The 13,217-nt window shown below is 51.3% G+C and overlaps 7 protein-coding genes across 7 annotated transcripts; 5 read left to right on the top strand and 2 right to left on the bottom strand.

The window, feature by feature from the left end:
- Positions 1-734: 734 nt before the first annotated feature.
- Positions 735-1,931, top strand: PtrM4_121170 (Tymo-45kd-70kd multi-domain protein; the record flags this gene model as incomplete). The annotated part of the gene is made up of 1 exon (XM_001935384.1): positions 735-1,931. One exon carries the CDS (start codon positions 735-737, stop codon positions 1,929-1,931), a length of 1,197 nt encoding a protein of 398 aa, XP_001935419.1.
- Positions 1,932-3,486: 1,555 nt separating this feature from the next.
- PtrM4_121160 (prolyl 4-hydroxylase) lies at positions 3,487-5,025 on the bottom strand (the record flags this gene model as incomplete). The annotated part of the gene is made up of 3 exons (XM_001935383.2): positions 3,487-3,815; positions 3,862-4,710; positions 4,761-5,025. 3 exons carry the CDS (start codon positions 5,023-5,025, stop codon positions 3,487-3,489), a joined length of 1,443 nt encoding a protein of 480 aa, XP_001935418.1.
- Positions 5,026-5,602: 577 nt separating this feature from the next.
- On the top strand, positions 5,603-6,157 carry PtrM4_121150 (uncharacterized protein; the record flags this gene model as incomplete). The annotated part of the gene is made up of 1 exon (XM_001935382.2): positions 5,603-6,157. One exon carries the CDS (start codon positions 5,603-5,605, stop codon positions 6,155-6,157), a length of 555 nt encoding a protein of 184 aa, XP_001935417.1.
- Positions 6,158-6,347: 190 nt separating this feature from the next.
- Positions 6,348-8,082, bottom strand: PtrM4_121140 (Vps52; the record flags this gene model as incomplete). The annotated part of the gene is made up of 2 exons (XM_001935381.2): positions 6,348-7,909; positions 7,959-8,082. 2 exons carry the CDS (start codon positions 8,080-8,082, stop codon positions 6,348-6,350), a joined length of 1,686 nt encoding a protein of 561 aa, XP_001935416.2.
- Positions 8,083-8,700: 618 nt separating this feature from the next.
- Positions 8,701-9,449, top strand: PtrM4_121130 (Efp, Translation elongation factor P (EF-P)-translation initiation factor 5A (eIF-5A); the record flags this gene model as incomplete). Its single annotated transcript, XM_001935380.2, has 4 exons — positions 8,701-8,721; positions 8,884-9,150; positions 9,199-9,331; positions 9,382-9,449. 4 exons carry the CDS (start codon positions 8,701-8,703, stop codon positions 9,447-9,449), a joined length of 489 nt encoding a protein of 162 aa, XP_001935415.1.
- A 501-nt stretch (positions 9,450-9,950) lies between these two features.
- On the top strand, positions 9,951-11,243 carry PtrM4_121120 (uncharacterized protein; the record flags this gene model as incomplete). Its single annotated transcript, XM_001935379.1, has 1 exon — positions 9,951-11,243. One exon carries the CDS (start codon positions 9,951-9,953, stop codon positions 11,241-11,243), a length of 1,293 nt encoding a protein of 430 aa, XP_001935414.1.
- Positions 11,244-11,518: 275 nt separating this feature from the next.
- PtrM4_121110 (ubiquitin-60S ribosomal protein L40 fusion protein) lies at positions 11,519-12,111 on the top strand (the record flags this gene model as incomplete). Its single annotated transcript, XM_001935378.2, has 4 exons — positions 11,519-11,540; positions 11,592-11,639; positions 11,739-11,998; positions 12,055-12,111. The coding sequence occupies 4 exons, from the start codon at positions 11,519-11,521 to the stop codon at positions 12,109-12,111; spliced, it is 387 nt and encodes a 128-aa protein (XP_001935413.1).
- Between the last annotated feature and the right edge of the window lie 1,106 nt (positions 12,112-13,217).

The raw sequence follows: 13,217 nt of genomic DNA, 5'->3' as shown, positions 1-13,217 counted from the left end.
ACACACTACACCATCGTTTCAGCTTGGCGCGCTAGGCAAAACAAGTGTTAGCGCTAGCGCCGGGCTTGACTTGACCTGCTGCAACGCATTTGCAACAAAATTCTCCACCTGGACAGCGGGAATAATACGACAAAAGCATTGGTTTGGATAGAATCGCAGGGAACAGCACAGTTCCATGCTTGGAAGCGATCGCGCTGACTGAAGTGCGGGCCAATGAGCGGCCTCCTGTCAGTCTCTGACCTGCACGTCACGTCTCCTGCCAGTCCATATCTGAACCGCATGGCAGGATTGCGGGATTAGGCGAGCATGTCCCGCAAGACCAACGCATTGACTCGAGCCTGTGCCTGCAGCCTCGCCGTTAGTGGAAGACGCTGTATCACGACTGCCAGTGTTTGGCGTACCGCAAACGACGCAGCCGTCTCCGCTGTCAGATTGGAAAGACGGACGTAACTGACCGGGATTAGACTTCCATGCCATCTCCGCTGAACAATGCGATACTGTATCAGGCCCTGAGGGTGCACGCAAGTAACCATCCGTCTGTGGAGATCAAGTCCAGTTATAAAGTATGTCCACCATCCAAGAAGAAAGGGCATCCAACGTTGAACGTGCTCATTCATTCTCACTACTGCTCAGTTCGGTTTCATTCCTTCTATTCTCTGCTGGCAGATCTTATTACATTCATCTGATATCATACCAGTCTTTTCTATTCGACACATTCTTCACATTTTTTCAATATGAGGTTCTCCGCTATCACACTTTTGGCTCTTGGAGCTACCACCACTGCTTACGTGGTTCCCAACAACAAGGTTGTCGACAATGCCGTCAAGGCACGCATGCAAGGAAGCGGTCCTATCAATGTTGCCAACCTTGTTTCTGCCCTCGCAGGCCGTTCAATAGAGGCACGCCACCACGCCGGCAAGGCCAACAAGGGTGGCAAGAAGGCCCAGCGTGACGCTGAGGCTCAAGAGTTTGCTACCCAGGAAGAAGAGGATGCTCACTTTGCCGACCTCCACACTCGTGCTCCTCACCACGCTGGCAAGGCCAAGGGTGGCAAGAATGGCGGAGCCAAGGCACAGCGCTCTGCTGAGCAGAAGGACAAGAATGGCAACCTCATCCTGACCATCGACCGCCGCCAGCCCCACCACGCCGGCAAGGCTAAAAAGGGTGGCAAGAAGGCCCAGCGTAACGCTGAGGCTCAAGAATTCGCTACACAAGAAGAGGAGGACGCTCACTTCGCCGACCTCCACACACGTGATCCTCACCATGCCGGCAAGGCCAAAAAGGGCGGCAAGAAGGCCCAGCGTGATGCTGAGGCTCAGGAGTTCGCTACACAGGAAGAGGAGGATGCTCACTTCGCCGACCTACACCAGCGGGATGAGGAGTTCGCTACTCAAGCCGAAGAGGACGCCCACTTCGCTGACCTTCACACACGTGATCCTCACCATGCCGGCAAGGCCAACAAGGGTGGCAAGAAGGCTCAGCGTGACGCTGAGGCTCAAGAGTTTGCCACTCAGGAAGAGGAGGACGCACACTTTGCAGACCTTCACCAGCGTGATCCGCACCACGCCGGAAAGGCCAACAAGGGCGGCAAGAAGGCACAGCGTGATGTTGAGGAAGACGAGACTGACGACCTTGAGACCCGCGCTCCTCACCACGCTGGAAAGGCCAAGAAGGGTGGTAAGAAGGCCCAGCGCGACGTTGACATCGAGGCCCGCACTCCTCACCACGCCGGCAAGGCCAACAAAGCCGGCAAGAACGGCGGAGCCAAGGCACAGCGCGATATCGAGTCTGAGATCGAGACCCGCGAACCCCACCACGCTGGAAAGGCTAAGAAGGGTGGCAAGAAGGCACAGCGCGACGCTGACATCGAGACCCGCACTCCTCACCATGCCGGCAAGGCCAACAAGGGAGGTAAGAAGGCCAATGCTTAGATCAAAGCCGCAGAGACTGGATTGGAGTTTGATACCGACACTGAGTAATTTCTCTTTGTGCTTCTACCGTTTATTTTTTTTTCCTTTTATGCCTCCCCTGTATTATCATTTGGGCCCCCCGGTTTGGGGTCCGACATACACTCGTTTATAGCCTGACCCACGAATGTTCAGCATTGCATGAACTTGTATTTATGTGTAGATACCATTAGGTAATGGAATAGATCGACAGAATACCACTGATCTTCAAACTACTCTTTCGCTTTCGGCTCTGTTTGCGAAAGTTCTTTTGTGATGTGTTTTGCTTGATATTGATGTGGATTTGCCTTGGGTTTAGGGGGTCATGGTTGAAAAACACTGAATATGACATCTATCTCTCTCTTTCTCTCTCTCGCCCTCCACCGGTACAACGCTATTTCCGATTCCAACCCCGACCCAAGCCACACCCTGCCAGTTCTCGCCGTCATCCCCATACTTCCTCTCACCAGGGCGACTACAAATTACATCCAAGAGCAGCCAAGGATCAAAGAAGCTGCCATACCCGGCAACCACGTCAAACAGTATCGAGAGCGTTTTACTTGTGTAAAGCAAAGTTTTGATTATCATTTCGGCATGAATAGAGCTCCCAAAAACAAGATGACGTACTGTAACAAAGCAAGTAGCAGTAGTTCGGCCCCACTGACTATCCGGTTTGCGTACAGTGACATCCCTATATTCAACCCTAGGCAGCTGACTTGGGTAATCACGGGCACTTTCTGCCAGTGTAAGAATGATGTGTATACGCCAAATTTTTCGAATTTCTTTGGTAGGGGTACGTGGGTAGAGAAGATCCGGAGTTTCAAGCATTCATGGTCGTCGTCGTCGGTGGGGGCGTTTGTTTTCGGAACTTCTTCGGTGGGTTGTTTGTTGATTGAGGTGTTTTGTTTGCATGATAGCGTTGATGTGTGCATGTTTCTTTTGCCAAGTTAAATACAATAATCTTTCCAGATAGGCAGCACATCTTTTCGCAAAATAATCACGGAATCTGTAACTAACTATATAAAATCATATATATTGGGTGTTGACCTCTCACCCCGGGCCGTTCGGCCCCGAACGTAAGCTCGTGTTTGAAGGGGAAAAGACCGGTAGCATTTTCAAATCGTTCATGTAAGCGGATTTTCCGGATGTTTGGGGTCTGATGTTCTTGTCTCTGTTGTTACAGATCGAGCTGGGCAGGAAGGTGAGAACGAGTGCGCTTATCTTTGTGGAAATAGTGAGAGTAGGGTTTCAGTCCTGCGGTAGGTCTTGTCGCTATAGTCGACTGATCTACCTACGTATACATGCCCGCACGGGCTTTGTGAGTGCGAGTATTACAACCTGTTCGCGATCTTGTGTGCTTGTTTCAGAGTTTGATCTGAAGTGGTGGAAGAGTTAGGCCGGTACCTGTAGGAGGGGATTTTGGTAATGTAGCCGCGTAGGTAGAACAGTACTATATCTAAGATTTGCATCGCATTGGCTTGCCGTAATAACGCCACTTGATATACACTTTTCTTTCCGATTACAAACAAGAGCCATGTCTTCAGACCGTGGCATCAACATCATACTCGACATCTGTCCTAATCACATACTTGGCACCTTCCACCACACCCGTTCCCTCATGCAGCAACGCACCTTGAGCCTCACCGTGCGGAAACACAGCCACACTGCCCATGATTGGTTTAACCGGATACGCGTTGATGACACCTTCCTTTACACTCGGGATGAAGAACGTCGTCTCGCCGCCCTTGAACTCGTCGTTGAGGTAAATAAGGAACGTGAATAGCGAAGATTGGCGAGCGTTGGGAGGCGAGGCATCGTATTGATAAGCGTCTGTCTCAGGGTTGATTCCAGACGGTGGCCATGCGCCATCTGCATGGGTTAGCTTCTGCAGCACAAAAAGGGGTATGATATTTACCGATGTGACAACGATACTCGGCGCCAGGCACATATCTGTATACTCTGAAACGTCGGTTGATGCCGCGTACTTGTTTGCCAGCCACATTCTCTGGTACAAAAGCCTTGACTCTATCCCAGAGCCTGTCGTGGAAAGCTTGGTCGACGATCCAGTAGAAATTGTGTGCAAGCACGCTCGTATCTTCGCCTTGCGGTCGCATGGGTGCATCTGGGATGAATTCTATAGTCTCCCCTGCTGCGATGATTGCGGAGCACTCCTCAGGAGATAGTACGTCTTTGATGAGGCGGAGGTTGGGTACAATTGGGTGCTTAAAGCATTCCGTTTTCGGGCCTTTGCCAAGTAGTACAGTATCATCTTGCGATGCGTACAAGATGGCTGGATGAAGGTTCGGCGGTTTGCGCTGAAGTCCGGGTGTGGTTTCGATAATGCGGAATCGATCTTTGAGGTCCGGAGAGCATGATTTGAAGATTGACTTGTCCTCAATTCTGCGACGTGTCTGACGAGTCGGGTTACTGGTGCTTCGTAGATCCCACGTATCTTGTAGTGAGATGCCTGATGCGACGCCTACTCCATGGGATGTTGTATCAGTTGGTCCAGTGACCCTTAGTATAGAGTCCAACACCCGAATCAACTCATCGTTCTGCGCATTAGTACCAACCACATTCTGACTAGGCACTTGCACGTGAATTGAGAGCCCAGAGACTACGTCTAGAGTGCGCACCCAGCGACAAAGGGCACCCAGTGTTGGTGTGTCTTTTCTAATGCGCATCTCTGCCAGTAAGATGAGCGCCTCCATATATTTGGCATCTGTGAGCGCTGCTGAGATGCGTGCAGTGAGGTTGCTGCCCTCTGGGGATTTATTTAGTCTCTTATGATTTCGGTAAGGATCTCAGACGTACCAGCTGAGTTGAGGCCAGTGGTGCATGCTTGACGAAAGTCATACACAGCCGTCCTAAGCTCTTTGCACGCTTTTGACTTGATCAAGAGCGGATGCTCCGAAAGCATTTGGAGAGTTTCCACGGCGACCTCAATCTCTTCAGATGAGATGACTGAGTGTACACTCGCTGGTTCCAGGGGGTTTGCATCTTGGGGTGGACTCGGGAGGCTGAGGGTCTGTTTCTTCACAGCATTCGTCTGCACGTTGTTGCGCTTTCGTTTCGCCATTTCTGATACACCCTGAAGTATCTCTTATTCTAGATGCTTCGATAGCCTGATGACAACACGTGAGGTGTGGTTTCGGGGAGATTAATGCTTGGGCGAAAACGGTAGGTGGCGAATGTAGAATTTGGGAGGTCCGTGCCCTTAGTGGAAAATCTTGTAGAAACGCAGGCTGTATTTGCACCGATGACCCGAGGTCGACAACAATGAGTTCAAGCGCTCACAGATACTACAAACTCAATGCTTCCGGTATACCTTGAATTGTGCATGATTTTATCTTTGTAAGCGATTTGTAATGACTAGATGTATCTCTCGATGTTCTAGCTTCACATAGCACATGAAATAAGTAAATCTCCACTACGCTAATGGAGTTAAGGTGGCACACGTAGTCTGGCCATCGAAGTACGTTTATGGCAGAGAATAGTGGGTCAAACTCGGTCAGCGGGGTACCCAACGGTCAGCTACGCTAGGTATATGAAGGTTTCGGTCGGTCGCCCGTTTCCTTCGTTTACTTTCTCTCACTCATCATAACAACTCTTTTCTACACTCTCAAACACACACCTACATCAACCACATCTTCAAAATGTCCTTCCACAAGACCTCTATCCCCACTTTCCGTGGTATCGCTACGAGCGCCATCAGCTTCCTCACCACCGCCAAGGAGGAGCAGTCCAAGAACGAGGCTCTCCCTAGCGATGAGGAGGTCCTCGACTCCCAATTCGGCGACATGCTGCCCTTCCGCATGCAACCCATCATCCTCGCCAAGTTCATGCTCGGACCATTGGAGAACACCAAGCCTTCGGCCAAGTCACCTACTCTAGACCCGACCTCCTTCAAGTCCCTCGACGACGTCATCAACTTCCTCAAGCAGCTCGTTGCTGTCATCGACTCTGTTGACGAGAAGGCATGGAACGAGAGCGCCCAGAACAAGCTTGACATTGAGGTCGCCAGCAAGACCCTCCACATCACTGCCGTTGAAGACCACGTCACCAGCTTCGTCATTCCCAACAGCTACTTCCACCTCAACACTATGTACATGCTGTTGAGGATGACTGGATTCACTCTCGGCAAGATGCACTACATCGGCCCCTTCATGAGCGAGCAGGCGCGCAAGGACTGGGCCCCGTTGAAGGGTTAAGCGTTGACTAACTTACGGAGTTTCAACGACATCTCTCCATCAGGCTAGAAGGATTTGGATTAGAAAGCTTGAATGACTCTAACAAGCTTGGTTCTTGTAGTTAGGTCAACACTAAATCAAACATGAATCAATTCACTATGAAACCTTGAAGACATTGAATTGACTCATCTTGAGGATCATAACACTGGAATTACTTGTCAAAACTGTCCCTGAGTTTCTCAAAATGCCCCATCATTTCCTCTCCAAGCTTGCCTTCGATGTCGGCTAAAATAGTGCAAACCAAACTGTAGTTGTTGCATAAGAATCTTTCTCTCTTCCTAGTATCGCTGATGGATTTGCTCTGTTTAGTGATGTATGCTTCATACTCGCTCCTCAAGCGAGCCAATGATACACTGACTGGCTCGTCGTCGCCTGCTTCCGATGAGAGTGCTAGTATGCCTTGGATGAGATTGGCAAACTTCTGGGTCAGCGGTGTCGGTGCCGTTGAAGTTGAAGTTGCGCTAGCAGAACTGGAAGAAAGAAGTGCTGCACCTGTTGAAGGCCGGCCTGACAGAGCCGATGTGATCTTTTGGAGAGATGTGCAATGCATGTCCAGAACCTGCTGGTAACGTGGCCATAGCAACATGTTTGTTGCGTTTATGTAGCCCTCGACAGTTGGGACTTTCCGCCGCTGTAATTCGAATGCAAAGTGTTGGTTTAGACGGACGCAAAGCAGTATGCCAAGAGTATCCGTTGTTGCTTCTACGAGTGACTTTGTAACAGCCTGACCGACGGCCAGCGTAGGCTCAAAGATGGAGTTGAATGTCCGTGAGATGGCGTGGAAGTTCTGTGTAGGAGCAAAGTAGGTAGAAATGAAGGTGTATTCGAAGCATGCATTGTCGATGAGTGCAAGATTGAAGCTTCGGAAGGGTACTTCGATGTAATGGGCCGACTTCTCCTCCTCAGCCACGTTTGCTGGCAGCGCATTAACCGAAGAACTCTTCAACGCATCACGGCGACGTCCAAGTGAAAATGCGTCGTAGGAAGCGGATGCATTTCGTGACTGCCCGAGCAGCGTCCCTCCCCTTCTAGCGCTTGGATCTTCTCCCAAGACATCGTATCTATCCATTGCGTGTACTTTGATTTTCTCCAGGGCAGTTCGGTAGCGAGTGAAGTGGTTGAGATAGTACCAGCGCATGGTATTTATGTATGCCTGCGCTATCTGCTGTGCAAGCTCTGCCTGGTGTTTGGCTAGAAAGGCATACAGCTCTTTGTACTTTAGAAATGCATTCTGTTGAATAATTTGCGCATTGATAGACGGTGAACGGATAGCCTTGATCTGGGCGACTATGTGGTCTCGTATTCGTTCGATTGCGCGATGGGTGAGGTCGTTTAGCAATGGCTTCACGTCTTGAACAGCCATCAAATCTGGATGGTTCCGAGCTTTGTCGTTTATTGTTTTCCCCCGCTTCTCAATCTCGGCTAGAGCAGCTATGAAGCTGTCATCAACTGGCCCTTCGGCAATCTTGCGAACAATAGCAGGCGATATGCTGATGTCTTCAACGGCCGGCCCCAGTAGCTTCTCGACCACTTTCCGGTTCTCCAGCTTGGTGTTCAGCGCAATGGATCGGTTCTGCAGCGATTCTATCTCAGCCGAAACGGCCTCCAGGTCCGACTGGAAGTTTGTCAAATTGGCCTCGACTGACTTGAGCACCTGGTCACATGCCAATATCGACTTGTGCAGATCCTCGAATTTGTCCTTGTCCTTGTCATCTGCAGTTGGCATGAGCAAAGACGTGGGACGAAGAGCATAAACACATACATTCTTCGACGGATTGAGCACTATATGTATGTACAGAATTGGGTGCTGGCGTCTCCGCCGCAAAGGCTTGCAAGCTAAGGCCCCCAAAACTAATGTCCTCATCCACCTCTTCTGGCCTTCCCATTATGTTTCCAGACGCGTTCCCATTTGTAGCGGCCAAACTACGTGGCGGTCCCCCCATGATGGACTCAAGCACGTGCACGGGATCGGGTATGTTCGGGGGAGGTCCTGCCGTCGGTCGTCTACGAGGCCCGCCATTGGGCATGCGCGCGGAAGAGGCCAAGCTTGTCGAAGATGCATTGGGCGACACCAACGGCGTCAAAGAAGATGAGCGCGGAGTTAGACCAGGCCTCACGGGCTGGGCAGGAGCTGGGTAGCCCCTTCGCGGAGCCGGGGAGTACGAGTCGCGGCGTGGGGGCGGGGTGCCCGTAGGCGTCGAGTAGGAGGAAAGCCTGTCCAGTCCCCACATGTTGAGTACAGAGGCATGTTCATGTCAAGGACATACATGAGAGCTGTCACGTACTCAGCTCGATCTAACATGCCGGCCATTGTTTAATCCGACGCTAGACAGGGATCTGCTAGCGCCACCCTGCCCCTCGCGCCTGCCCAAAATCAAAATCCAGACACGCAGACTTCTTCCTCCATCTCCATTAAAGGACGGCCGCCCAACCCACTGCTCTTCGACCAGCACCCCGACCTCAGCCTCTTCCTCCCCCGTCGCACCCAACTTTCATTCAACACCATGGCGGACAACGACGCGCAGGTACGTCCCTCCCCCTCTCGCACCCCGCCCCGCATGTGCTCTTACCCCACCCATCGTCGCGCTGTCTGTCGCCAGTTGCGCCACGCACTCTGAGCATTTGCGCCCCGTTCCTGTCCCCTTTCCTCCCTAGAATTCGCCCCATACTAACTCGCCAATCTACAGCATGAGCACACCTTCGACAGCGCCGATGCTGGTGCTTCCCTCACCTACCCCATGCAGTGCTCTGCTCTGAGGAAGAACGGCTTCGTCTGCATCAAGCAACGCCCCTGCAAGATCGTAGAAATGACCACGTCCAAGACGGGAAAGCACGGTCACGCCAAGGTCCATTTGGTCGCCATCGACATCTTCACCAGCAAGAAGATGGAAGAACTCTGCCCGTCCACCCACAACATGGACGTGCCCAACGTCAGGCGTCAGGAGTACTCGCTCGTAGGTCGCCCACCATGACACACGCGCAACCATGGCTAATTCACCTAGCTCGACGTTTCCGACGACGGTTTCCTCTCCCTCATGACTGATGACGGCACCACCAAGGACGACGTCAAGGTCCCTGATGGTGAAGTTGGCGACAAGATCAACAAGTTGTTTACCGAGGAGGGCAAGGACACTAGTAAGTTGCGTCTGGAATCGTTTCCGTGTACAATCCTAACATGTCGCCAGACGTCATTGTCCTTACTGCCATGGGTGAGGAGGCTGCAATTGATGCCAAGGAGGCCCCCAAGTCTTAAACTGTTTAGCAAGAAGCAAGGCGTGGAGTGCAGACAGAAGGCTAGGGGCATTGCGACACTCTTTGCATATTCCGTGCAAAGTTACAGCCCTGTGACAAGCGTAGTATTCTCGCATGCGAAGTTGCACTAGGCTACCACTGCTTGACGTTCTTCGGATGGGTTTGGCTTCTTTGCATTGCAATGTGTGGGAAGCGTATCACAAACTTCCCCTTCTAGATATATTCCTCACGCTTACGGCAATGAATAAAAGGGCGATGAAGTTACGACCATTCAAGTGTCCAATTGGCAGCGTTTGGTGACTGTGTTTTTCGTTTTCGCGCTAGTCAAAAGTTCCGTTTTCGCGCTAGTCAGATGAGCAAACAGTCACTTCTACTCTAGGTGGACGTCATGTTCACTTTATAACTCTGCACATTTACAGTAAAAGGCTGTCGGCTTGAAATTGTCTTCACCCGTCCATGTTCTGATGAAAGCACGCAAAGCCATCAAAGCCTACTCTCAACGATGAAAGGCCCGGTTTGCGGTATTGACAACTGTCGCTCAAGGCGGTATGAGGATGGCGGCGACGGGTACCGCTACTGCCAACAAGGACACCAACAACCTGGTCTCATGGAATTGAACGAAGATCGCGAAGAAGATGACACTGCAGCCCGTGAACTACGATTCAAAAAGAAGGATGTTGACGACGATGTTACGACAGCCCCCAAGATTTTCGAAGGCCCAAAGGCCAATGAACTCTACCTGGAGTGTGTCCAGCTTATTCTGCGACATCATATCCGGTTTTTAGTAAAGGACCAAGGATTTCCACAGGAACTTGAAACTGTTGTTAGAGACCTCTGGGCACTTGGTCTCGGTCAAGTTGATCCCGGCGAAGAACCTCAAGAGGAAGCCAGTGATACGGAGGCTGACAACGAGGCTGACGACGAAGACAACACCAACGAAGAGGATCTCACTACAAAGCCTAAGAGAGAGAGGAAGTCATCTAATACACCTCGAATTCGCCACTGTGTAGCATTATGCTACCTCGGTTTCATCACGCTGCGCTTGCCGGTCACACCAGGCGACATGTATGCATGGGTCACCAATGAATTGTTGCCATACCGTAAAGCCGCTGGGCTACTGCCCCTCAATATGAGAAAACGTCTGCCTTCCAACTACATTGCCGTCTTACACCCAAGGCCGCTTCGCTACAACCGATTGTACCAGACGATCACAGACCTGCAAAGAAGCTACAGCACAGATTACGGCATCGTATGGCCGGCCCTAAACGTACCGCTGCTCCTGCACCGCTACCTCAAAGAGCTCGCCCTGCCTCTCGATATATACGATGCGACCAGACGGTTAGGCGAGATGATTGGGTATGATTTTGCTCCGGATCCCAAGAACAGATGGCTGGAAATACATCAGCTTCCTGAAGCACAGCTGGTCAGCTGCATCCTGATATGCGTCAAAATGCTCCATCCGCTCGATGGCTACGAGCGTTATGGGGAGGCGGACGAGAAAACAGCGGTGGTCATGGACTGGGGCGTATGGAGGAAGACAATGGAGACAACGGAGACCACGGAGACCAGCCAAGAGGACGTGTTGCAGGCGGTTATCGGAGGCATGAAGAACACTACAGGCGCCCCGAAAGAGGGCAAGAAGTACCCGACGTGGGAGTACGAGGAAGACCTCCCCGAAGTGACAAGAATGCTCTACGAGAAAGCTGCGAGGCTGGCGGGGGTGCCTATGCCCGAGCTTTTGATGGCGGTGCTATCTACCGAGGAAAAGATGGACGAGGTAAAAGAAGGCGCATGAGCCTGAGAGAGAAAATGAGCTTGATATGGCAGTGAATTCAAATAGACATGCAAAACACTCTTGACCCACCATGACTACCATGACTTGTCTAATGATGTGACCATCTACAACCAGCTGACCGAGCAAACGGCGAGTGTCGCACGTGAGGGGCAGCGTCGGCGCTAACCGCTAACGGGCTAACCGGCGACGCTCGGACGCCCACACTGCCAATTCGTTTCTACGCCTTCCTCGTCAACCGACGAACTTCGACACCAGGATCCAGCAACACCGCAACCATGCAGATCTTCGTGAAGACTCGTACGTTGTCCACAACCCCCATCTATACCGATAACAGCTAACAAAAGGGAGTCACCGGCAAAACTATAACATTGGAGTGTGAAACCTCTGACACGATCGGTACGCATGCCCTCTGGCGCGGCGGCAAGACAAGACGCATGGCGCGAAAAGCGGTGGTGTTGATGGAAAAAGGACGTTTGGGCTGACAGATTGGGACAGACAATGTCAAGTCCAAGATCCAGGACAAGGAGGGCATTCCCCCGGACCAGCAGCGCCTGATCTTCGCCGGCAAGCAACTCGAGGATGGCCGCACCCTGTCCGACTACAACATCCAGAAGGAGTCTACCCTCCACTTGGTCCTCCGTCTCCGTGGTGGCATCATCGAGCCCTCGCTCAAGGCGCTTGCCTCCAAGTACAACTGCGACAAGATGATCTGCCGCAAGTGCTACGCACGCCTGCCACCGAGGGCCGTCAACTGCGTACGTCACCGCATGGACGTGAAACACTGAGATGCCCCCGCTAACAACCACCGCAGCGCAAGAAGAAGTGCGGCCACACCAACCAGCTCCGCCCCAAGAAGAAGCTCAAATAGACGACTCGCTCACGTCGGCGTCTGGCGAAAGCAGAGAGCCTTGTTCGGGCTCGGTGGGAAACGAAATGCGACGTTTGGTGCATGCGATGGGGAAACTGAGGGCAGGCTTCACTACTACCTTTCTTATTCCACGGCACCACATGGCATCATGTTCAATGGCGTGCTTGTCTTTTGTCTCTCCCAGTATCGAGAGACTTTATGAATGGGGATCCAGGCATGTAGAGTGAAATGGAATCAATCAAACACCAACCAGTGCGAGTGCTTTGTTGAACCATGTGTGTGTGATGGATGGTCTGGTGTCTCTCTTTGAGGGTGCAGGGGTCACGTGAGAGCGCGTCATAATCGTATTCACCATTACGTCATCGGTCATCCGGATTTTGTTCCTGGTTGTTGGCATTGGTGAAGAAGCAAAACTTATCATTTCAATTTCCCAAATCTAAATGATTTTGAAATCCGTGCAAACGAGGTACATACACTTGTACAGGTAGCACTTTACATACAAACAAGCATTCTCATCGGTTTTATAAAGCTTTCATTTTGGGGGGTGGGTGAGGGGGATATCGCTGGGTATTGAACAAGAAACAATCGAAAGAAGAGGAAGAAGCAGCAACAACGTAACAAAAGCGACTAAAATCAGATAGAAGAAGCAAACGCAGATTTTTTTTCCTTCTCTTCCAACCACCATAAACAAATGACGTAGCAGCCTTCCTCATCGTCGCGCCCATCATGTAAGAGTCGGGATTGCACATGGCAAAGACCGACATAAACAATAGCGAGTTCCAATCTTCGTTCAACGGGGATAAACAAGTGCAAAATCGGGGGAGCTGGATCCAACACATGAGCGACATAAGTGTGTGATCTTCTCAGCAAAAGCGTAAATAAACCAAAAACAGAAACGTGACAGGATTTCGAGAACGACGTAAGAGGATTTGTCGTATCAAAAAACAGATGTCATGGTGAGCATCCCAGATGATTGCCCAAAACGAAACATCTTTCCCACCAGCAGAAAAGAATTGGGAAAGTGTGAAATATCCTGGACTGGTTGTATATGTGTTGTGTCCAGGAAAGGGTTGTCAAGGATGACAGATCGGTGTACATGTCCGTCC

The sequence above is a fragment of the Pyrenophora tritici-repentis genome, chromosome 6 (assembly GCF_003171515.1).
Source record: "Pyrenophora tritici-repentis strain M4 chromosome 6, whole genome shotgun sequence".
NCBI lineage: Eukaryota > Fungi > Ascomycota > Dothideomycetes > Pleosporales > Pleosporaceae > Pyrenophora > Pyrenophora tritici-repentis.
This window is presented reverse-complemented; position numbering and strand designations above follow the sequence as displayed.